The sequence below is a fragment of the Balaenoptera musculus genome, chromosome 3 (genome assembly GCF_009873245.2).
Source record: "Balaenoptera musculus isolate JJ_BM4_2016_0621 chromosome 3, mBalMus1.pri.v3, whole genome shotgun sequence".
Lineage (NCBI taxonomy): Eukaryota > Metazoa > Chordata > Mammalia > Artiodactyla > Balaenopteridae > Balaenoptera > Balaenoptera musculus.
Genome location: NC_045787.1, coordinates 125,517,588 through 125,540,582, shown reverse-complemented (window position 1 = coordinate 125,540,582; position 22,995 = coordinate 125,517,588). Strand labels below are relative to the sequence as shown.

Genomic DNA, 22,995 nt, shown 5'->3' with positions numbered 1-22,995 from the left:
ACTATGAGAGCCCCCCGTAAGTGCTTTATTATCATTAAGCTGCTCCACTTTTTCTCAGTCTATACCCTCCCACAGAACAACCTTACCTGAAGTCTTGCCTCTTGCCTAAATCATCATATGATTCTCATTCCTTTGAGCCATGAAGATTTTGAGTCATCAGTTTGGGGCATTATATATAACACAGTGGTTAAGAGAATGGAGTTTGTAGTTAGACACACCTGGGTTCAAATCTCAGCTCTGCCTTTTTAAAAATTAATTAATTTATTTTTGGCTGCGTTGGGTCTTCATTGCTGCACGCCGGCTTTCTCTAGTTGTGGCGAGCGGGGCTGCTCTTTGTTGTGGTGCGCGGGCTTCTTATTGCAGTGGCTTCTCTTGTTGCAGAGCATGGGCTCTAAGCGCGCGGGCTTCAGTAGTTGCAGCACGTGGGCTCAGTAGTTGTGGCGCACGGGCTTAGTTGCTCCACGGCATGCGGGATCTTCCTGGACCAGGGCTCGAACCCATGTCCCCTGCATTGGCAGGCGGATTCTTAACCACCACACCACCAAGGAAGTCCCCCAGCTCTGCCTTTTATATGGTGTTTGAGTTTGGGCAGGCTATGAACCTCTCAGACTCAGTACCCTTCTCTGTGAAATGAGGATAATCATGCTACTCACTTTCCAGAACTGTTGTGAGAGTTAAATGAGATATTGTAAGTAAAGCACTTAGCACAAGCCTGGCAGGTGGTAAAATCTCAGAAATGACAGCTATCATCTTCATCATCGTCACTGAGTCATTTACTCCATTTGTTCACCTGATGTCAAGGGCATCCGAGGCCCCACCATGTGCCAAGGCCTCTGCTAGTCTCTGAGGATGTGCGGAAGAAATGAGGATGGGGGGGATTCCCGGGCGGTCCAGTGGTTAGGACTCCTTGCTTCCACTGCAGGAGTTCCGGGTTCAATCCCTAGTCAGGGAACTAAGATCCTGCAAGCCGTGCGGTGCAGCCAAAGGAAAAAAAAAAAATAGAAATGATGGTGGGGAGGAGGTGGGGCTGGCTGGTGGACAGGGACGTGGAGAGCAGAGCTGAGATCCAGAACAGGAAGACACTCAGAGGAACTTGAAGCTATTGTTAGGGCTGGAAGTGTCCTTGGAGGGTACCACTTCCTGAGCCTCCAAGCATCTCAGTTCAAAGTAGATTGGAATCTGCCCAAAGAAGTGCAAAGAGGTCTAGATGTGGATGCAGAACCTGAGAAGTGGGTCTGTGCCCAGAGAAACTAGGCTGAGTCCTATTCAGGCTGCTTGGTGAGTCCAGCCAAGGTCACTGGCTGCTGCCTGTGTACGGCCACTGCCCAGCCATACACAGGGGACTAGGTCAGGGAGGTCCCTGGCTCAGCACAGGTGGGTCCAGCTGTGCTACGCACAAAGCATTTACCTCCTAGATCCTGCTTTGGGGAGGACAGTACTCTATTCTCTGTACCATTAGCACCTGGTGATGAGGCAGACCCGCCCCTGAACCCCAAAGGCCGCCCCAGGGAGCAGGAGACAACCTGAGAGTTTAGCAGGTGATTTGGGGTGGCCAAGGGAAGCGAGGTTAGTCAGTGATGAAGATGATGATGTCTTCATTTATTAAGTTCTTCCTAGTGCCAGGCACTGTGTTGAGTGCTCTACGAGCATCATTGCATTAACCCCCCACACCAGTCCAGTGCAGTGGTATTAGCGCTGCTGCTAGGAGAGGAGGCTCAGAGAGGTTACGTAATTTGCCCAAAGTTACACAACTTCTAAGAGGTGGAGCCGGAAGGCAAACCCAGAGAGTCTGACTGCGGAGCCCATGTTCTCAGTCCTTCTGTGAATATCAAGAGTGTGCTGTAGCGGAGGGGGGGGGCAGTGGCCAGGGGGTCAAGTACGACCCTTCAGTTTCAAAGAAAACAATGGTAACTGTTGGAAATAGGACAGGAATGTCAGAAGTTCATGAATCCAGCTACACACATGAAAACTAGGTTACAGATTTGTTTGTTCTTTGACAAGCAGTGACAGCATAAGTCAATGAGCACAGACATGCCAGTCTCCCCACCAGGAGATGGGACTGTCACATAGGCCATGGCCCTCGAATCCTTGCCTCTCTTGGGCTCTGGGTTGAGTTTTTCCTGAGGATAGCCTCCATCCACGGGAGGGGAGGTTTTGTGTGTGAAAACAGCACTGAAATGAGGAGTCCTGTCTCCGGGGCTCTGAGCCGTGATTCAGCCACCTCTCGGGGAAGCCAACTCCAGTATCATCCGCAGGTGGAGGCCGGAATCCAGCCCATATCCCCCTCACCTGGCTGATCAGAGGGCCAGCCTTTTACAATCAGCACAAAGGCACCCTCTGAGCTACAGGCAGCTCTGGAGACGGCTCTCGCCCACGCATTCTGTCCATTTCCCTGAGCCCTGAGGACCTTCTCTAAAAGGGGCTGAGGCTCCTGGCCAGAGGGTAGATCTGGAACCCCAGTCTTCTTGGAGCTGCTTCCAAATGGCTGTTGACCCAGTTCTAAAAGCTCTTTTTGAGATGGTTCTGGATGTAGCTTGGCTTCTCAGAGCTTCTCACACTCAGGAAAGAGGAGTTAAAACACCTGAGCAGAGTAGACGGGAAGGAGTCTGCTGCCCAAGAATCCTCCTGGAGGAAAGGGTGTTTTTCAAAACTTTGCCCTGATACACTGTTAATACAAGTTTATGGTAGCTGAATGAGAAGACTAATAATTTTAAAGGTATCTCCTATAACCTCAGCATCTAGAGCTAACATTGATGATATATGCTTCCGTGTAATATCTGATATCTGTACCTTCTCAAGTACATCTAAACATATTACCTCAGGTCAGGTTTCTTAGAAGCAGAGCCTGAGGCAGGGATTCAGGTGCGTGTGGTTTACTGAGGGTGTGCTCCCAGGGGAAGCCTGTAAGGGATGGGGTGAAGCAGGAGGGAGGGAGGGGAGGGAACTGAGCAGAGATGTGGCCTCAGGTCAAGTCTAACTCTGACCCGGTCCCAGGTAGGGGGGTGCAGTGGGGAGGCCTCTGGAACATAAACATCTGGAGTTGTCCCTCCTTGGGGTAAGGAGACTGGCCCTTTGCACAGACTCTGCCTCCCCACATTAGTCCATCATTGGCTGAAGGCTATAGGTAACCTTGTGGGCAAGGTGGCTCCATCAGCAGTGCGCAATTCTCCAGAGAAGGAGGGCAACTGTGAGTGGCAAGCCAACCCGCTGCAGCTGCAGGATGGCTGCACCCTCTTACTAGAGGGGGTCTGGGCAGGGCACCAATGTACAGTTGTCAGATTCTGCACTCAGAAGAGACAGGATGCTCAGTTCAAAACACATACATTTCAAAAGTCAAGCCTATCTTTGCTTTGAAATGCATTAACAAATTGATATAGGTTAAAGGATGAAGGGATAGATAGAAATATAATAAAGTAAGTATAATAAGGCATTAATGATAGAACCCAGGTGGTGGGTACTTGGGTATTCACTTGACTCTGTTTGAAATTTTTTATAATAAAATGTTGATAAATAATTAAAGCAGGATTATATTATATGTACTCTCAGGCTACCTACTTTTTAGTGTTGCTTTAAGATAGTTTAAAAACATCTTTCAGTCATTATTTATAAGTATATATCATTTAAGATTTTTTTTTTTCTTAAAAATTTATTTATTTTATTTTTGGCTGCGTTGGGTCTTTGTTGCTGCACGCAGGCTTTCTCTAGTTGTGGTGAGCGGGGGCTACTCTTCGTTGTGGTGCACAGGCTTCTCATTGGGGTGGCTTCTCTTGTTGTGGAGCACGGGCTCTAGGCACATGGGCTTCAGTAGTTGTGACACACAGGCTCAGTAGTTGTGGCTCACGGGCTCTAGAGTGCAGGGTCAGTAGTTGTGGCACACAGGCTTAGTTGCTCTGTGGCATGTGGGATCCTCCCGGGCCAGGGCTCGAACCTGTGACCCTACATTGGCAGGCAGATTCTTAACCACTGTGCCACCAGGGAAAGCCCTCATTTAAGATTTTTAAAAGACATTTTATTTAAATTTGTATCCCCTTCATCCTCCATCTCCGATCCTCATCTCTGTAGACACAAACTCTGGGGTATTTAATGCCTGCTTCTCCAAACTTTAGGTGCCAATATGAGGACCATAAGCTCTTTAGGGGGCTCAGTATTGAATCAGAAATACATGTACATGGCAGGAATTCAGATGGCACTAGGACTTACAGCGAAAAGTCACAACGACCCACAACCCCAGCTGTCCAATTCCCCTCCCCAAGGCACCCTCAGTGCCCACATCTCTGTATCCTTCCAGAGAGACTTATGCCATACACAAGCTGAAATACATCCTTTCAGAAAAGGACTATGCATACTGCTTTGCTCTTTGCTTTTTCACCAAACAGCATAATTTAGAGATGATTCCAAACCAGTGGATACATAACTGCCGCATTATTTTAACAGCTGTGTAATTTTCCATTGTGCAATGTATCATAATTCTTTGAGCCCACACCCCCCTCCACGGCCATTTTTAAGTTGTGGTGCAGGGAAGGACATGAACTTGTCCTGGGAGAACTTGTCCTTGGCTGGCAGGGTGTGGGACCCCCCCACAGAGTCAGCCCCAGGCCTTGGGCCCCCTTTTTTTTCCCAGAAGCTCAGGGGGTAATTTGGAAGCTCTGGGCTCCTGGGAGCTCTGCCTTTGTTCTTCGTAAATGAGGTATGAAGAGATGACAGTTTCTCAGCAGCCAGAACTCAGGGACCAATGTCATTGCCCCCTTCACCAGCTCTACTATCTCCTCAGACCTGGAAGCAGAGCCGGGCCATTAGCTCAGGGCCAGCACTGAGTAAACATCGATTGTGTGCCTCATGGAATTCTCACAAGAAGCCTGCGAGTCCAGGAGTTTCATTCTCATTCCAGGCAAGGAAAGAGAGGCTCAGAAAGGGATAGCAATTTGGCCAAAGTCACACAGCTAGCAAGTGGCAGAGATTTGAGCCACAAGTCTTTCCATGACACTGGCCTTCCCAGCAGGGAAACTGAAGGTTGGAGAGGGAAGGGGACCAAACTTTGACCAAAGCAGGGGTCTTTAGTCTTTAAGCCCAGGCATCTTTTGGGGATGCCTGATGTCAGTGATCCTTTGTTCATATGTATTTGTCAAGGCACCTGGCAACTGGCTTGTGCTCAGTGACTCTTGGAGAAACTGGAATGTTGGCTATTTGAGGGGTGAGAGGGAGGCTGGGAGTGGGGAGCCCTGGGTCCTGTGTAACCAGCTGCCTTGGCCCCTCCTACAGTCCGGCTCCACGACAGCATCTCCGAGGAGGGACACCATTACCTGATCTTCGACCTGTGAGTCTGGCCCCATCCTGGGATGTAGAGTGGGGATGGGGACGGCCTTGGCAGGGATGACCTCACTGGGTCTCTTGGCCTGAAGAGTCCACATGCCTCCTAGGTTGGGCTGAATTCCCTCTTCTGATACAGAGTTTCCCGAAACATGGTAGGCCTGCCACCTGAGCAGTGCAGGCTGGTTTTCCTGACACACCAACGAACACTTTTAACTTTCATCATCATATATTTCGTTTCGTTTCTATTTGTGGCCAGTGATGCTGGTCTTCCATTTCTAGTGGTGATATAAAGTTTCCTTTTGGAATAAGTTTAAAGTTTTTAAAGCCAGTCAATTGAATGAAAAGCAAACATGAACTGAGAGGTCTCAGTGGCTCCTGGTCTCACGGGTAAAGAACAATACTTGAGACAATGGGGGAGTCTGTGCATGTCGGGGTGGGGGGGTGTGCAGCGGGGCTATAGGAAATCTCTGTACCTACTGCTCAATTTTGATGTGAACCAAAAAATGAGTTCACAAAAAATTTCACCACGTTCACCAAAAATTTAGCTACACCCCCTCCCCCAAAAATAGTCTATTAAAAAACACAAAAAGCTCCAGCCATTGGGTTTCCAGGAGCCTAATGAATCATAGTGATGTGTTCTGAGTGTCTCACCCCCAGTTCTAACCTCAGCCTGGCTCTCCCCGAGCGTGGAGGGGAGAGAGGTCAGTGGAAGGGTGGGCTGGAAGTCAGGAAGGGGGTTGTCGTGGGGAGCACCCCTGTGGCTTCTGAGGCCCCTCCCTTTGGAGCTGTGGTTCTGAGGTCCCTGGGCCCCACTCTTAGCTTCCTGGAGACTTTTCCAAAAGACGTGGCACCTGGGGCCTCTGTGCGTGAGTGACTCTGTGCCTGTCTCCCCAGCGTCACCGGCGGGGAGCTGTTTGAAGACATCGTGGCCCGGGAGTATTACAGTGAGGCAGATGCCAGGTGAGTGCCAGGTGCAGCCTGGCAATGGTGCCTGGGGGCAGGGCACTCCCTCCTGCTGGCTTCCCAGGGGAGGCCCGCCCTCACCCCCTGCCCCCTTCCTCTCTCTCTTCAGTCACTGTATCCAGCAGATCCTGGAGGCTGTGCTGCACTGCCACCAGATGGGGGTGGTACACCGGGACTTGAAGGTGAGTGACCCACGTGAGGGTGCGGCTCACCGGGAGCCTGCTCCTCCGTCCCCTGCCCTTCCCTCCACCTGCACAGCCAGGGGTACTATCAGAACCCCGTGAGCTTCCCTGAATTGGGCTGGGTGGGGAATATCTCCCCCACTCTTCAGATGAGGAAACCGGGATCAGGGAGGTGGAGCATCTGGGCTGGGGACCCAGGTTTCCCGACTCCCAGCCTCAGGTGCTTTGTGCCAGGCCAGGTGAGAGGCAGCTAGGCCACCAAGGCTGGCTCTGGTGGAGTCCAAATCCCAGCTGGGCCACTTTCTAGCTGCACTGCCTCAGCTTCGTTAAGGTGGGGGTTGCCATAGCAACCTCGTTACAGGGTTGCTGAGGATGTCAAAGGAGACAGCACAGTGCCCGGTACACAGACACGTTATCAGTCTTGCTTCTAGGCCTCTGAGGGGAGTGGTGAGGTAGGAAAACAGGCTTTGGGGCCCTCCAAGTCCTCCCTCTTCCCACTTGAAGGAGTTGGACTGGACTAAGCAGATGTGGAGTCTGAGCTTGTCACCAGCTGCGCGGCCCCGCCCGGTCAGCACATGCTTCACGGCGCTCCTCTGCTGGGCTTCAGGGCATCAGTGTGTGGTAGCTGCATAACACCACCCCCATTTTACAGAGCAGGAAACTAAGGCCTAAAGAATCCAAGGGATTTGCCCGAGAACAGGCAGTTCAGTTGTGCCTGAGCCAGGGCTGGAGCCCTGGACTTCTGGCCCCAGATCCCATGCTCCCGGTGGGCTGGGACCAAAAAGCCACTCACTGCACCTCCTGCTTCTGCAGGTCACATAACCCTTCTAGGTGACTCTGCCAGGTGTCCATCAAACCTCTGCTTTTTGACTTTCAGTGACTATGAACTCACTTCTTATGGGGTAGCCCCTTGAACTATTAGGAAATGCTCCTCCAATCTTTCCTACTGTGGGGCTTCACCTGTGAACCCCAGTTCTACCCTTTGGGGCCACACAGAGGTCAAGCCTCCAGCTCAGAGCACCCTGGAGGCACGTGAGTGGCTTTGTAGTAGCTCCTAAGGCTTCTGCAGGCTGTTTTCCTCCATTCCCCCCTAGGATGGGATTTCCAGGCCTTCCTCATCCCGGGTACCCTCTCTGGGCATCCTGCAGTCAGTCTAGGTCCCTCTTTGGGGTGCAGTGCTCTGACCAGAACCCCTGCTCACCTCTGACTGCCACGAGCCATCTGTGGCTCTGCACCTGAGCCCAGGTGAGCTCCCAGTGTCTCAGTCTAGACCCGCAGGCAAGTGTGCACACAAAGAGAGTCTCTGGTCAGACTGCAGGGCAGCCCTCCCCAAGGGCCTGTTCCCATTATAACCAGAGCCCCCGCACGAGAGGAGGAGCGGGGAGAGGCAGCGCAAATTTAGGCCATTCCGGATAGATTAATTAGTGGCACATTCATCAAATCAGGGCAGGACAGCTACTGAGACCCAGGACATGTTGGGAACACTGTCCCCAGAGGACCAAAGAGGCCTTAACGAGGGGCAGAAAGAGCTATACTTGTTTGCATCCTGCCTTGTTTGGGGCAGTGAAAGGTCAGGTGTGGGACACCTCAGAAGTCCCAGTAGGGAAGGGGGTCAGAAGAAACTAGTTGTCTCCAGGGACTCGGAGCCCCTGCTCTTCCTCCCCAAACAAAAAATATGAGTACTGATACTTATCAAGCATTTGTAGGCCACTGCGAAGTGCTTTGCAGGGATTATCGTAATTAATCCATATGCCACCCCACAAAGTAAGCATTAGCCCCACTTTTTGGAGAGGAGACTAAAGCTCAGAGAGGTGAAAGAATTTGCCTAAGTTCCACAGCATAGAAGTGGCAGCACTGGAAACAGAAGCTAAGACTTTCTAACTGAAAAGTTCCCACTTTTAATACCTCTCTGCCCTGAGGAGGGGGATTTCCTGTCTTCCAGACCCAGCAGAAGATGACAGCCTTCATGCCCCACAGGCCAGGTGGCACAAAGGAGGCCCCACATCTCTCAGCCTAGAGTGGTTCAGAGCACGGCTCTGGAGCCAGACTATGCCTCGATCTGGTTCTATCAGTTACTAGCTGTGTGATCTCAGTCAAGTCACTTAACCTCTCTGAACCTCAGTTTCCTCATCTTTATACATGTGACAAATACTTAAGTGCCTGCTATGTGCCGCCCACTGTTTTAGGTGCTGGTGATACATTGGTGGACAGAACACATAAGAAACTCATATTGTACAGAGGTGACGGATAATGAACAAGCACATAGACAGATGGGAAAACACATTAGAAATTGTGATGAGATCTATGAAGGTAACAACAAGGAGCTAAGACAGAAGATACCTGGGGACTCCTCCTTTAGATAGAGTAGTCATGGAGGGCTTCTTGGAGGGGGTGACATGAAGGTGAGAGCCGGATGATGAGAAGGAGCCAAACCTGCGACGCACGGAGGGAGAGCAAATCAGGCAGGGGGAGCAGGAAGTGCAAAGGCCCTGAGGTGGGAACAAGCGTGACTGTTTCAGGGGATGTAAGAAGGCCACTGTGGAGAATAGAGATAATAATGCTTACCCCAAAGGGTTGTTGAGATAATAAATGGAATGATGTGTGCAAAACCCTTAGCCCAGGGGCTGGCACATAGTGGAAGCACAATAAATGTTGCTTCTTTTTCCTTATTGTGGTGATGGCTGTTTCCCCACTGCCCCACCCCCACCTCAGCCCCAGAACCAAACCCTGAGGGAAGGGGAAGGAGGGGTTGGCTGGCTGAAGAAGGGTCTTCCTATTTCAGAAGGTGGAGGGCTACAGCGGGGTAGTCCTGTCTCTGGGAAGCTCAGGGTTCTGTGTTTGGGGCTGGGGGCGGGGTGCGGGCGGTGTGCCTCTGGGTCGCTCAGCTGCTCCGCCTGTAAGCCCCGAGCTCCAGAGGTGAGGTTCTGAATCAGCTCACTGTCCTCTGGCTTTTTCCCCTCCCCCTTTCCCTCTTTTCTCTGGTCCTGGGAAGCCGGAGAATCTGTTGCTGGCCTCCAAGCTCAAGGGTGCCGCGGTGAAGCTGGCGGACTTTGGCCTGGCCATAGAGGTGGAGGGGGAACAGCAGGCATGGTTTGGTGAGTAGGGGCAGGGGGTGTCAGGGGGTATTGGGGGCCAGCCTTGAGTTGACACATCAGCCGCTAGGAACCCTCTGCCCGAGCAGAGGAGATGGCTATTGCCCCATCTGGGGTTCAGGGAGCAGAGCCCCCCATCCCTGCAGCTTCTGAGTCAGTGGGGGTCACCCACCCTAGCTCCCTGGGGGCCTGGTGCAGGGACATGGTTGTCATTAAAACAGTATGTGACTTCTTCACACGCACACCCGGCAGTGTCGGCTAGGGGCTTCCATGAGTTCCCCTAACAGCCTGGGTGCTAGATTATTATCCCGATTTTACAGATGAGGAACGGAGGCTAAGAAACTAAGAAAAGGTCAAAGGAGATGAAAAGGGGTAGAGCCAGGATTTAAGCTCAGATGATCCAGTGTGCTCTGAGATTTTGGCATAATTGAGTCCTTTCAGCTCTCTGGGGTTACTTTTTAGTGGGCAATGTTGATCAGTGGTTAAGAACCAGAGCTCTGGGTTCAAATCCTGACTCTGCTGCTTACAAGGTATATGATTTTGGGTGAGTCATTTCACTTCCCTGAGCCTTTGTTTCCTTATCTATAAAATGGGGATAATAATAGTATGTTCCTTGGGGTGGTGTGAGGAGTAAATGAGATCAGGCATAGAAAGTTCTCAGCCCTGCTTAGCACACACACTCATTAAATAGGAACTATTCTCACAATTACTCGTTAAAACATTTTGGGTGTCCATTATTTCAACGAATCCCCCCAACAGTGCTGGGAGGTGTTTAGGATAGGAATCCCTAATCTGCTATTCTCGGATGAGGAAACTGAGGCCCAGAAGGAAAAGAGACCTACCTCAGTGACTTAGGGCAAAGCCAGAGTTAGGGACAGGCCTTCTGCCATCCCAGGACCAGCTCCTGGAAGGGGTGGGGAATGGGTGAGGGTTCAGCTCAGCCTGGAACTGACAGGCAAGGACATTTCACCTCTAGAGCCACCAGCGATTGATTGGTAGTGGTTGCCAGGAGGGTTGTGCTAGAAGTTTGTGACTCTGAGGCGGGACCCTGGGATGGATCAATGACTCTGCCGTGAGGCTCTCGGTGCTGGGGGTGCGTGGTGACAGGTATACTCCGTCCTCGTCCACCTTGGTCTAGAGGCGTTGGTATCTTACCAGGCCAGGGCTTCCAGCCTTTGGCCGGCTCTGGGGGCAGGGGGCGTTTTCCCCATCTCCAGGGCAACCTCATCCCTCTTCCAGCAGGATCTTGTTCCGGGTTACTTACTTGCCGACCTCTGTGTGTGTGTCTGCCTGTCTGTGTGTCTGGGGAGCAGGGTTCGCAGGGACACCCGGATACCTCTCCCCAGAAGTGCTGCGGAAGGACCCGTACGGGAAGCCTGTGGACCTGTGGGCCTGTGGTGAGTCCATCCAAAGGCCCCTTAGTCCCCCTGGCTGCCTGCCCCTCTGGTGCCCTCTCTGTCCTTTCCCATCGTTCTCCTCCCTCACCCCCCCCACCCCATCACTCCTCCTCATGAGGCTGAAGGTTCTGCTGGTCCTCTCCTCAGGGGTCATCCTGTACATCCTGCTGGTTGGGTATCCCCCGTTCTGGGATGAGGACCAGCACCGCCTGTACCAGCAGATCAAAGCTGGCGCCTATGATGTGAGTGTTGCGCCTCTCTCCAGCCTCCCTGTCATCCCCTGGGCCCCATCCAGTGAGGCCAGAGACCCGAGGACGACCCTGTCCCACCCTCCCAGCGCATTTAGGCCTCCTGCCACTCTCTAGCTACGGGGTGGGGATGGGGTGAACAGCAGGTGGAGCCTGAGGGCTGACTGGGGCCAGGCCATGAGCTGGCAGTGCCTAATGACTTGGGCATCTAAGGGATGGGATTTAGTTCATGGGGCCCCAGAGGGCAGAAGCAGCACCAACGTGGTGTGAGAGGTCAGAGGGCAGGCCCCAGGAGCCAGGTTCTCTCTATATGTATAGAGAGATAGATAGATACATACGTACATACATGTATACATACATATATACATAGATATATGTACACACACATACACACATATTATATGTTGTATATACAAATAGTAATAATAACTAACACACGTAGCAGTCTTCTAAATGCTTTCTATATATTACTACAGTTCATCCTCACACCAGTCATGACATAAGTACTATTATTACCCCCATTTTAAGGATAGGAAAACTGAGGCACAAGGAGGTTAAATAAATGCCCAGACCACTTAGCTAAGAAACGGTAGAGCTGGGATTTAAACCCAGGCAGTCTGGCTCTAGTGTCCATGCTTCTAACAACCAAGCTGTACTGCTTTTCTGCATGGCTGATGCCTATTGAGCTATATGCTACGTGGTCTATATCATATTTAATCCTCACAACATCTCTCGGGGTCACATGACTTGCCCAAGCTCACACAGCCCAGGAGGCAGAGCCAGGACTTGAACCCAAACTTCTGATTCTGAAGTCTGGGCTGTAACCACTGTCTGGCTGCTTTGCAGATAAGGCACGGCTTCAGAAGAGCAGAGGGAGGCCTCCTTTCCCCGGCCATTGTTCTGATTTGTCCTGGGGTCGGGACCCTGCACCATTTCCTGGTTGTGGACGCCCGAGTAGAAGGACACTAGGACCCCTGCCTGCTCCCCTGCCAGTCAGGGGCTGGGGGATCGCAGGGGTGGCCTGGGGTAGGCTGGGCAAACCTGGCCCCTCTGCCCCTTCCAGTTCCCGTCACCAGAATGGGACACCGTCACCCCGGAAGCCAAGGATCTGATCAATAAGATGCTGACCATCAACCCATCCAAACGCATCACGGCCGCCGAGGCCCTCAAGCACCCCTGGATCTCGGTGAGGCTTCCTCAGCGAGGCCCCTCCTGGGAGCCCCTCCAGACCTCAGAAATAAGGCCCCTATGGAGGCCTGGCCCCTGCCCCTGGGCCTGAGGGCCCAGCATGGGGCCGACGGAGCTTAATCCAAGAGACACTGACCCCACTGTTGTTCTCAGGGGGAGAGTGGCAAGTGGGAGGTATTCTGGGTTGGCACATGACTGGGGGTGCTACTGGCTTTGAATGTCCGTTGCCAGGATGTTTATACCATCCCCTTGAACAAAAAATCATTCCCCCAAGATGACAACCACATCCATAGGATACTCTGGAGGGGGAGGAAGGGCTTGCCTTCTGCTCATAGACCTCTCCCCAACTCCCTTCAGCACCGGTCCACCGTGGCCTCCTGCATGCACAGACAGGAGACCGTGGACTGCCTGAAGAAGTTCAACGCCAGGAGAAAACTGAAGGTAACAGCAGGTCCTCACCCTCCATGCCCCCCGGCTGTGGGAGTAGCTTGGCCTGGGTCTCCACAGTGGCCAAGAGACCCACTCACTAGTTCTTTCCTTTGTTGAGTCAACAAGCATTATTGAACGCCTGCTGTCTGGGCTGGGCAGTGAGCGGCGGTGAGGACAGACAAGTGATGGAGACATTATGGGGCAGTGGTGAGTGCTGTGACCACATGCCCTGAGGCTGTGGGAGTGCATAGCAGGGCCATGGAGCAGGTCTGGATGGACCAGGGAAGGATCGCAGAAGCCTTCCTGGGCAAGTGTCATTTGAGCTGAGATCCCGAAGGATAAGCAGGTATTAACAGTATAGAGACAGATTGGGCAGATGTTCCAGACACAGAGAAAAGCCTGTGCAGAAGTCTGGAGGCGTGAGCATGACCCCTTAGGGGGACTGCAAGTGTTTCGGCATGGCTGGGAGAGGTTTCCGGGGGTGACATGTGACTGGGCAGGAGACCATGGTGGGGGTGAGAGACCCCAGCTGCCAAGCACTGGAGAGGAATGGCTGAGGGACTAGACAGGGGTTGTGGCTCCAAGGAAGCCACAGTGTGACCCAGGTGGGCCCTAAGCTGCCAGCCTCTCAGCAGGTCTGTGTGTTCTCAGGGCCGTGACATCTCCTGGCCTAGACCTTGCCAGGGACCCCGTGAGCAGGTAGGAAGAGCACCCAAGGGGTCCCCAGCTGGTCGGAACAGAAAAGCCATCAACATGCTGAGTGACAGATGCTGAGGCCCCGGCTCCTTTGGAAGCTCCTCACCAACTGCTCCCAGGCCTGGCATGGTGGCTCAGGACAGGGACATGGGCCAACGGGGTGGTGGCCAGCATGATGCCAGGAGAATTGCGTCTCACCCCCAAGCCCGCAGTGGGAGCTGTCACGGAAGAAGTCTCAAAATGTCAGAATCAGGGAGTCTTAAAATCATGGACTGTCAGACCCAGAGAGTGTTCAGATCAGACAGCAATTAGAACCAGGAGGGCCATTGGTCCCCAGCCCCTTCATTGACAGAGGAGGGTTTTTCCTCTTTAACCCAGGGTTCTGAACCCAGGAGCCACAGAGGGGCGAACTAGTACTGGAGTGAGGAGCTGAGTGCCCTAGGCAGAGGGTGGAGACAGGGGGGGACCAAGGGGTGCAGAGTCTACTGTCCTTGCCCCGTCAGGAAACTTCCTTGGCCTTTAGGAGCCCCACTGACAGGTGTCCCAGAGCACAGCCACCAGCTCTGGCCAGGCTGGTGGAATCTATTAATATCTGCTCCTAGGATGGCCGTGTACCCAGAGCGGTGCCAGCTAAGGCCTAGCTCACCCCTGCCTCACTCTTCTCCAGGGAGTTGGGGATGGTCTCGGGGCTGTGGGGTGAGAGAAATGGAGGAATGGAGGGCAAGGGGCAGAAGGTTTTGGCTTTGTGTCTGAATGGAGCACCTGCCTCTCCTTCCCCACTCCCCTCCCATTTCTCTGTCTCTCCTCTCCCCCCTCACCTCTGGCCTCCTCTCCCCCAAACCCCCTCCTCTTATCTGTTGCAGGGAGCCATCCTCACCACTATGCTGGCCACCAGGAACTTCTCTGGTAGGTGGTAGGACCTCAGATTTCCAAATACATCCTGCAGGAGGTAGGGGCATTGCCGTATGGGATATCTGGTGCCCTCAGGCCAGAGGGCCTGGGGAGAGGGGGGCTGTAGGGGACCCCATGACTGGGGACTTAGCTCACCTGATGCAAACCTGCGGAAGTAGATAAAGGTCAAAGGTCATCAAGCCAAGGGCCCACCAGGAAGGGTTAGAGGTTAAGTCTGGCTCCCCCACCTCACAGCAGTGCTGGGGTTCTCAGGCTGGGCTGGCCAGAGGGGAGGGCCTCACAGACGTCAGGGTACAGGTCCAGGAGGGACTGACCCAGGCCCAGGGAGTAGCAGTATTCCTGTTCCCTACAGTTACGAAGCAGTGCCCATGCTTTCACTCACATGGTCTTTGTGACAAGGTGATTGCCATCCCTGTTTTCTGAGTGAGGAAACAGAGGATCAGGGAGGTAAACTCTGCCTTGCTCCAGGTCACACTGTTAGAGGGAGGCTTTCAGTGCAGGTATGACCAGCCCCAGAGCAAGTGCCTTACCAGGCTGGGTCACCAAGGAGTCCAGGGTAGGAGCCTTTGGCCTTGGCCTAGGCTGGTTCAGGCGGGAAGTGCCCAGTGACCTGTGGCATGTGGCCCTGAAGAGAGAAGGGGAGGGGATTAGCATCAGGGCTTAGCAAGAAGCTCCCCTTGGCATGTTAGAGAGTGCCGTGGAATAGCATCCGCCAGCATCCGAGAGAGGCTTCTCTCTGGGGAGCCCGGGGCGGCGGATGGGGCAGTTGAGCAGATACAGCAAGGCTCACCCAAGGGGCCCTCTGGTTGGGGCAGCTAGAGCTGCTGCGGCACGTGGCTGGCTCCACTGCAAGGGGTCGGCTCTGGGCAGCTACAGCCCTGGCTTCGCTGAGAGGGTCCACCTGCACATTTAACCAGCTGGGAGAATGAGACCCAGGGCTGCGAAGACCCTGCGACTTCAGACTCGGGCTTTCGCTACCACACTGGACTGCCTTTCCACTCTCTCCCCAGACAAGGATCCTGCAGTTCCTTAAACTGAAAGATGAGCCACCCAGGCAGTCAGAGTCTTTTTTTAACAACTGAAGGGCCTCTAGGGCACTCTAGTCCAGAGCTCACAAAACGGAGCCCATGGGTTAGTCCCTCTCTCTTGATGTGTTGGGGGCACCAGTGTTTAAAAAATTTTTTTTGGCATGAGTTTCCAGCACTTAAAAACCAGGAGATTTCATAGAAAATCCCAGATTTCTGACTTCCCTTGAAAATCAGAATATGTGGCTTCACGGGACCCACAGTCCTGTAATAGTGGGTTGGAGCTGAGAGGGGACTCCTTGGAGGCTTGAGGGGCAAGTCCCCTCCCTGCTGCTGTGCATCCTGGTCTAGCTCACAAAGCCCATGATGATGGCTGGCCATTCCTCTCGGCTTTGGGATCCAGAGGTACTCCCCCGGCCCCACCACTGCCTTGCTTTGCAAGAGGGAAATTTTGCAAGAGGGAAAAGTTGCATGAGAGCCCGAGAGGGGTCATAGGTGGAAATGTGAGGATGACTGGGGAGCTGGACCAGCCATGAACCCCATCCCTCCAAGCCTCTGGGGCATCAGTGTGCAGTAACCACCCCTCCTCCCCAGCTCGCTCTCTCCAGGCCACCAGGAAAAGGACTTACAGTGGCTACCATTTACTGAGCATCTACCGCATACACGTCAAGTGCTATGCTAAGCACTTTATAGATACTGTCTGGTTTAACTTAAGGCCATTTGCTTGAGGTTTAAAGCAGCCAGATGTCAGGCTGCACAGGGCTGGGCATTGATGCCATTTCCTGACTGATGCCCTCTCCAAGGGCTCTGACCAGGAGGTGAGAAGGAAGGGAATGGGAAATGACAGGTGGGCCCTCCCTGAGAGCTGTTGCTCTGCTTTTCCCAGCCACCAGGGACACAGCCAGCCCCAGTGTGGGGCTCTGGAGTTTGAGGGTAGGGAGGCCTCTGCAGGGGATGGGTGCTCTGGCAGGGGTGGGCCCCAGAGTGGGGGCATCTGCTTCTTATCACCAGCAAAATGCAGCTTCGCAGCTGTCCAGAGTGAGTAGGCAGGGCTGACACATGACCTCCGCAGCAGCATGGGGCTAAAATTAGAGCGGGTCGGGGCGGGGAGCGAGCATCCAGCCCCGGGCTGGGCAGCCGGGCCTCCGTGTTGGCCGCCACTAGCACGGGTGGTGACCAGGATCTGGAGGGAATCCCCAGACTGAAACAGCAATCCCACGGTCCTGGGACACATTGGGCACCTCCCTCAACCCATGGAGCCAGAGGGTCACACTTGAGATTGCTGAGAACCCAGGCCCACTCCCACCCAGCGGGCCACCGGCAGACCCAGGGCCGCCCAGGAAGGAAGAGGAGCGAGGGGAGGAGGTCTCCCCACGTCGCTGCTCCGGCTCTGTGCCCTCCGCTGCCCGTGGATGTTGCTCTTCCTCACCCTGTGGGCCCTGGTGCCCTGCCTGGTGTTGGTAACCCTCTACTTTTTCTCCTCTGCAGGCGGGAAGAGTGGAGGAAACAAGAAGAACGATGGTGTGAAGGTAAGTCCCGGCCAGCCCGGCAGGGCCTGCCTCTGACAGCGTTTCCGCCCACAGGGCCCAGCTTGCAGGGCTGGGACAAGAGCCAGGCCTTGCTGATGCTGTTCTGGGCAGATGTGCTCACCCGTGCAGCCTGGCATCCCCAGACCCAGACCTGGGCTTCGGTGCCCACCCTCCCACCAGGACTGGTGGGGGGCCGGTGGGGGAGGGGAGGATTGAAAGAGGGTGGGAGAGGCAGGTGGCCTGGGGTTGGGGTGGGCATGAGGGCCGGTCAAAGGAGATTTCTGCAGTTCTGGAGGACTGGTGAGTGAGTGGGTGCAAAGAAGGGACAGAGATGTCATGAGGGGTGACCTCCTCCTTCCCGAGTGTAGGCTGGCTGGAATGGGCCCCTGACCCAGTGCACGCCCCAGTCCAGCCTACAAAGCCTGCAGGGGATGGACAGCCAATCCTCTTGGCTTTGACACCCAGAGGTACCCATCCCCATCAAGGCCTGCCGGTTCAGTGCTAAGAATCCCCTCCTCTCCCCGACCCAGGCCTGCCCTGTCCCCACCCCTGATGCCCGAGCTGCTTTCCTCCACACCCCACTGACCCCTCCCTCCCTCCTCTCTCTTCTCCCTCTGCTCTCTGGGGCCTTGTCCCCTACTTTCTGCCTGGTCCCCTACTCTCTGCAGCTCCTTCCTCCCCTGCCACTGGCTCGCCTTGTGGATTCTCCTCTCTTGAGACCCTGCCTTTTTCTGGGCTCAGATCCCTGCCTGGCCAGGGCCCCAGGGCTGGGCTGTGCCCAGGACACTGGAAGGTGTGGGATGCTGTCCAAACACAGCCACCCAGGTGGGCTGGTGGCTTCATGGCTTGGTTTGTAGTGGCATTTAGGGTCTCAGGCCCCTGGCTTTGATCTGCCAGGGGTTGCATGGGAGGGGATCTGGGCTGTCTGCCTGAGGCCAGGATATGGCCCTCCTCTCTGCTCTTGGCCCTCTGGGGGCTTCAGTTTCCCCATAGGTACAGTGGGAGGGGGGAGGGCCGTGAACTCCATGATTTCCAAGATTTCAACTTTAAAATCAAACAAGAAAAAATCATTTTCCCTTCTCATCTTGGGTGCTTGAGGAATATGTAATTAATTTGGTTATCAGTCAAAGCCAGTGGTTTTCAAATGGAACTCCTTGGAGCCCAGAGGTTCTGGGGAGGTACCTCTGGCAGCAGATGGGGAGGGATTGGAAGGGGGAGGCCAAGCAGAGAGGTTTTGGGGCTTCTCACACCCACTTCAGCCAGAACAGCTCCGTGGACCAGCTATCGCAGTGGCTGAGAGAGCCTGGGTGAGCTCATAGCCCATTATTTGAATCTCCTGAGCCCGTGTTTCCTCATTCAAGCAATGGGTGAGCAGGGTCTCCCACCTCCCAGGGCTGTTTGTGAGGATGAACTAAGATACTGCGTATTGAGGACTTAGCACGGTGCTGGCGTGCGATACATGCTCATGAGATGCTAGTCAGTAGTATTATCTTTTCTGCTTTATGTGTTGGGCTTTCGGGTAAGATTTCTCTTGAAGTTTGCTCAAGAAAATACTTGGAAAACACAGATCTAAAGCCAGCCCAATTTATAAAGTTAACACACATCCATCCCAAATGCTGTAATGGAATCCAGAATTGAGTTTTGGCTTACCTGCTGTTTTGGGTTACCCATGAGTCACCCCCCTCCCCTCCCATTTTGAAAGGGTGATAGAGGGATGTGCAACTTGCGGGGGAGGGGGGCAGGCTTGGAGCAGCTGGGGCTCAATCTGGCCCTAGTGTGTAGACACTGGGGGTACTGGGTTCCCTGGGGAAAATCATATTTGGGCGATACGGGGCAGAGGCCACAGGCGCTAGTGGGCTGGGGCCCAGGTAGGTGGAGGAGGAGGGTCTGAGGGAGGGCTGCCGCCGTCTGCTTGGCGCTCGGGTGTAGCCCTGGCAAAGCCCTGGTCAGGGCCTGCCTCAGGCTGGGTCATGAGACGAATCTCTAGTCTGGCTCCTCTCTGGGCAAGGCCAGGAGGCGGAGGCTGTCTGAGGGCAAGGGCATCTCGTAGCGTGGCGGGGCTCTGGCGGTTCACTGCAGGGCCTTCCAGTGGGCACAGTTGAAGAAAGTGCTGCTGCTTCCTGTAGGGCAGGACAGACCCTGAGTGACTTCTCAGGGTGGCCTGGGTGTGGAGGAAGAGACACTCAAAGGCTATTCCTGGCCCGTCCCTTTCTCTGCAGCTCAACCTCCTCCCCTTCCTTGGGATGGAGGAGCGGAGACATCCAGCTGGAAGACGGGAGTAACCCAGGGGGATTTGCCCAGGATTTGGGGAGCCCGGCCTGCAAGAGGAGGGAGGTCCATTCATGTTTTTACTATGACTGAAACTGGACCTCAAGTCAAGAAGCCAGGGGTTTGAGCCTGGGACCCACTGTTCCCTCCCTTGGGGACCTGGGCCATCAGTTCCGTCATCTGTAAGAGGAGAAGAGCTGTTTTCAGGGAGGCTGGTGAGAGGTTCCCACCAGGGTGGGCCTGGTGCAGCCGCATCGTGATGCTCCTGTAGCCAACATGTGCTCGGCCAAAGCAGGAAATACAGCTTGGTCCCTAGAGACAAACCACTGATTCCACCTGGGGCTTAACTGAAGAAGCAGTGATCGGTTCCAACGCTGGAGGAAAAACTGGCGGGTTGGAGTTCAAGATATGACACAATACTGTACTTTATGGGCTTTTAAGGGCTTTTCAAGGCTAACTTTGACCATCCTCTGTTTCTACCATCCCTGCCAACCTTAGAACCATGTTCTTCACGTGGTTCTAAGAGATGTGACTCTACTTTTGTTGACAGTTCACTTTTTAAATGAAACTAACATGCTGGTCGGTGTAGGGTTATTATTAGTATCATCATCATTTTGTGATTCAGGAAAATCGAGTCTTTCTATTACCAAGAAGCGATGCCCCCCGTCCCAGCCACTCCTAGGCCTCTACTTTCATGAAGAGGGGCTGACCGCTCCCACCCCTCAACCCCACTCACTGCCCCCTGTTGGTGTCCCATCCGTGCGTCATGACCTCTCTCCCCCATGTCCCATCCTGTCACTGTATGTCCGAATTTGATGCAGTCTCTGCTCTGTGTTCCCTCCTCGTGTCCTGCCTGGAACCTCCTGGCCCTCATGCCGCTCCTCAGGTTTCTGCTGACAGCCGAGCTGTGTGGGCCTGTCCCCTCCAACACACACTGTGCCTGGCCCGGCTCCAGCCAGGAGTGAGGCCAACGCTAGGAGGAAAGGGCAGGGAAGGAGGGGCTGGCTGCAGGGTACTGACTTGCAGGAGTCACACTGCCCGGGCCAGCTGGGGCAGAGGCAGGGGCTGTGAGCACTTACACTGGAAATGCCCAGTGAGCCACCTCCATGCAGAGGCCGTGGGTGGAGAGGACAGGATCTAAGGCTCCTGGCACACAGAGACTCCTGGATCTTGGAGTCAGAAAGCCCAGACTTAGACCTGAGGACCCTTGGAGAATATCCAGTGCCTCCCACTGGCAAAGGCCTACCCGGAGGGCATCTCAAGTCTCCCCTCTGCTCCCCACACAGAGCAGCAAGGGGAGCAGCCTCCTGGCCTCTCAGATGTAAGTGCTTCCAGGATAAGCCTTTGAAGAGCCATCAGGCTGTGGGTACCTGGAGACCTGGACAGAGGAGAGGGCCTGCACTGGGGGTTCCAGCCTCTGCTTTGCTAGTAGCTAGCTGAACGACCTTGGGTGGATCACTGCCCGTCTCTGGACCCTAGGTTCTTATCTGCTCAATGCAAGTGTCAGTCTTGGCCTGTAACCTTCTACGAGTGTGAGTCTTTAAGACTCCAGGCTTAGAGCTGAAAGAAGGAGAAGATAGTCTACATGTTCCTCTCTCCTTCCCTTGGTTCCACAGTTGATAATACAGGGGAAATGACAAATCCCCCCAAAGCTAGAATAGGCTGAATGGCAGGGCCCAAAGAATTCTGGGCTCAGCTGTGTGTCTGCCTTTGCCTCAGTTTCTCTATCAGCATAAAGGAGCCGAATAGGCCAGTCACTGGGAAGCTGTGAGCACAAGCAAGACTTCTGAGGCCACTTAGAGGAGTGGTCCCCACACCTGTCTCTGCTTTGGAATCACCTGGGGATATTGTTTAAAATAAAGATGCCCAGGCCCCAGCCCAGACCTAGTTATCAAACTCCTTAGAGGGGGCCTGGTTATGTATATTTTGGACAAGTTTCCTGAGTGACTATGACACTCAACCAAACCAGGAGTGGGGTCTTTTCAGCAGAGACACAGGAGGAGTCTAGGAGGAGACATTGGGCCTCATCTCCAGACCCGAGCACCTTTTTGTCCTTCAAGAGCTTTGGGTTCTGGAGGCCTTAGGCACCTGGTATCTGAGACCCAGGATTTTCTTCCTCCATCTGAACTTAGCCTAGGGGGAGCCCTGATCCAAGAGAGGCTTAGCCCGCAGCTTGGTGGTTGGATTGTTGAGACCCAGGCAGCTGTGCACGAGGCCCCAGAACTCCAGGCTGAGAGAGGCCTGGCCCTGCCAGGTCAGCTGCTGCTGGTGGCCCTGACTCCTTGTCCCGATGCCATTGCCGGCAAGGGACCACAGAGGATGACCCCGAGGCCCATCCTCCTTCCAACCCTCCCCTGTTGTTCGTTCCTCTGCTCCCTGCCGTTTTCACGCTGTGTCTTTTCCTGTCCCATCTCTTCTCCTTGTTTTTCCAGAAAAGAAAGTCCAGTTCCAGCGTTCAGTTAATGGTGAGTGTCTGCCGTCTCCCAAACGCCGGTAAATCCTGGGCCTCGAACCCTCGCTCCTGCCTCGCTCCTGCAGGCTGCACTGGGAACCCGGGCGGGGAGAGGGTGCTCAGGGTGTGCTTGGTACGTGTGCCTCGTGTGACAATATGTGTGTTGTGTGTGCGTGTTGTTGGCGTGTTTCTGTTGACACCTCCAACTCCATGACCCAGGCCAGCAGCCTGACGGTAGACCTGAGAACTCCCTCGGACGCGAAGGTTGATTTGAACCCCATCCCACATCCAGCCCATGGCTTCTCGCTTCGCCTTGCCCTCTGCTCTGGAACTCAGCTCAGGACTTGGTTTGTGCCAGTTGTGGCCACTGGGGGGCTTGGTTTGGCCGAAGTAGCGGGCGCCGTAGAGGCCCTTCTTGAGCTTCTGTGAGGCTACCCAGGGCCTGCCGGTGGCAGAGGAGCCACCAGCCCCTGCCACTGTCTAGGGGTTCCTGCGGTGGCATGGTGGCCCACGTCCCTCTTCTTCTGATTCCATTGCTGTCTCCCTCAGTTGTGTGGTTTTTCTCCCCCTGAAAAGCCCAGCCTCTGTCACACCGGGCCTCCCCCCGTCTCTCTCTTCCTCTCCTGCCAGTGTGTGTATTCCTTCCCCATCCTGTGGCCACCATGTGCCTCTCTGCCCTCCACACCCACTCTCTGCTCCCTCAAGCAGACAGGGCTCAGGACCCCCTTCCAGAAAGGCCAGGGCTCTCCACGCATCCACCCCTTCATTCACACCCCCGTCCCCGCCACCAGCCACCTGCTTAGTTGGGCCTGTCCCCTCCTTAGGCTTGGGAGTCTGACAGGGTTTTCAGTGCAGCATCTGGATGGCAGAGCCAATGAGGCTTACGGCAACGGGGCCGCAGCATCCGGCAGACCACACCTCTTCCCGCTTGACAAGCGGGCCTCACCACCTCCCGTGTTCTCTTTGGCAGGAATCTTCAGAGAGCACCAACACCACCATTGAGGATGAAGACACCAAAGGTAGGAGGGGTCTTGCCTGCAGCATCTGGGCCCCCGGGCCTCTTGGCAGGCCCCTTTCACTGACAGTCTCTGGCCTGAAAGGACCCCAAGGCCAACTTTGTGTGCTGTTTCTCTACAAAGAGCCTCGCTTTGGCTCCTTGTAGACTGGGTATACAGTGGGGTGCCATTTCCCTATGTGAGGTGCCTGGATGGACTTTTCTCATGGTAGCAGTTATGTGTTGACTTTAACATGTATTAGAAAAAATTAATTTAACATAGTCAAGTCATAAATGTATCATAGTAGTA

At 54.3% G+C, this 22,995-nt stretch overlaps 1 protein-coding gene across 3 annotated transcripts in view; it reads left to right on the top strand.

The window, feature by feature from the left end:
* Nucleotides 1-22,995, top strand: part of CAMK2A (calcium/calmodulin dependent protein kinase II alpha) — a 65,926-nt gene that overhangs the window by 26,405 nt on the left and 16,526 nt on the right. For 2 of the 3 annotated variants that reach the window (XM_036847236.1, XM_036847237.1), the window contains exons 4-14: nt 5,260-5,314; nt 6,205-6,270; nt 6,383-6,455; nt 9,448-9,550; nt 10,861-10,944; nt 11,092-11,186; nt 12,256-12,378; nt 12,738-12,821; nt 14,369-14,411; nt 16,931-16,971; nt 22,662-22,710. In XM_036847236.1, the coding sequence (XP_036703131.1) occupies nt 5,260-5,314; nt 6,205-6,270; nt 6,383-6,455; nt 9,448-9,550; nt 10,861-10,944; nt 11,092-11,186; nt 12,256-12,378; nt 12,738-12,821; nt 14,369-14,411; nt 16,931-16,971; nt 22,662-22,710 (816 nt within the window). Of the gene's footprint in view, nt 1-5,259; nt 5,315-6,204; nt 6,271-6,382; nt 6,456-9,447; nt 9,551-10,860; nt 10,945-11,091; nt 11,187-12,255; nt 12,379-12,737; nt 12,822-14,368; nt 14,412-16,930; nt 16,972-21,671; nt 21,705-22,661; nt 22,711-22,995 lie in introns of all 3 variants that reach the window. The other variant, XM_036847235.1, reaches the window with a different exon arrangement.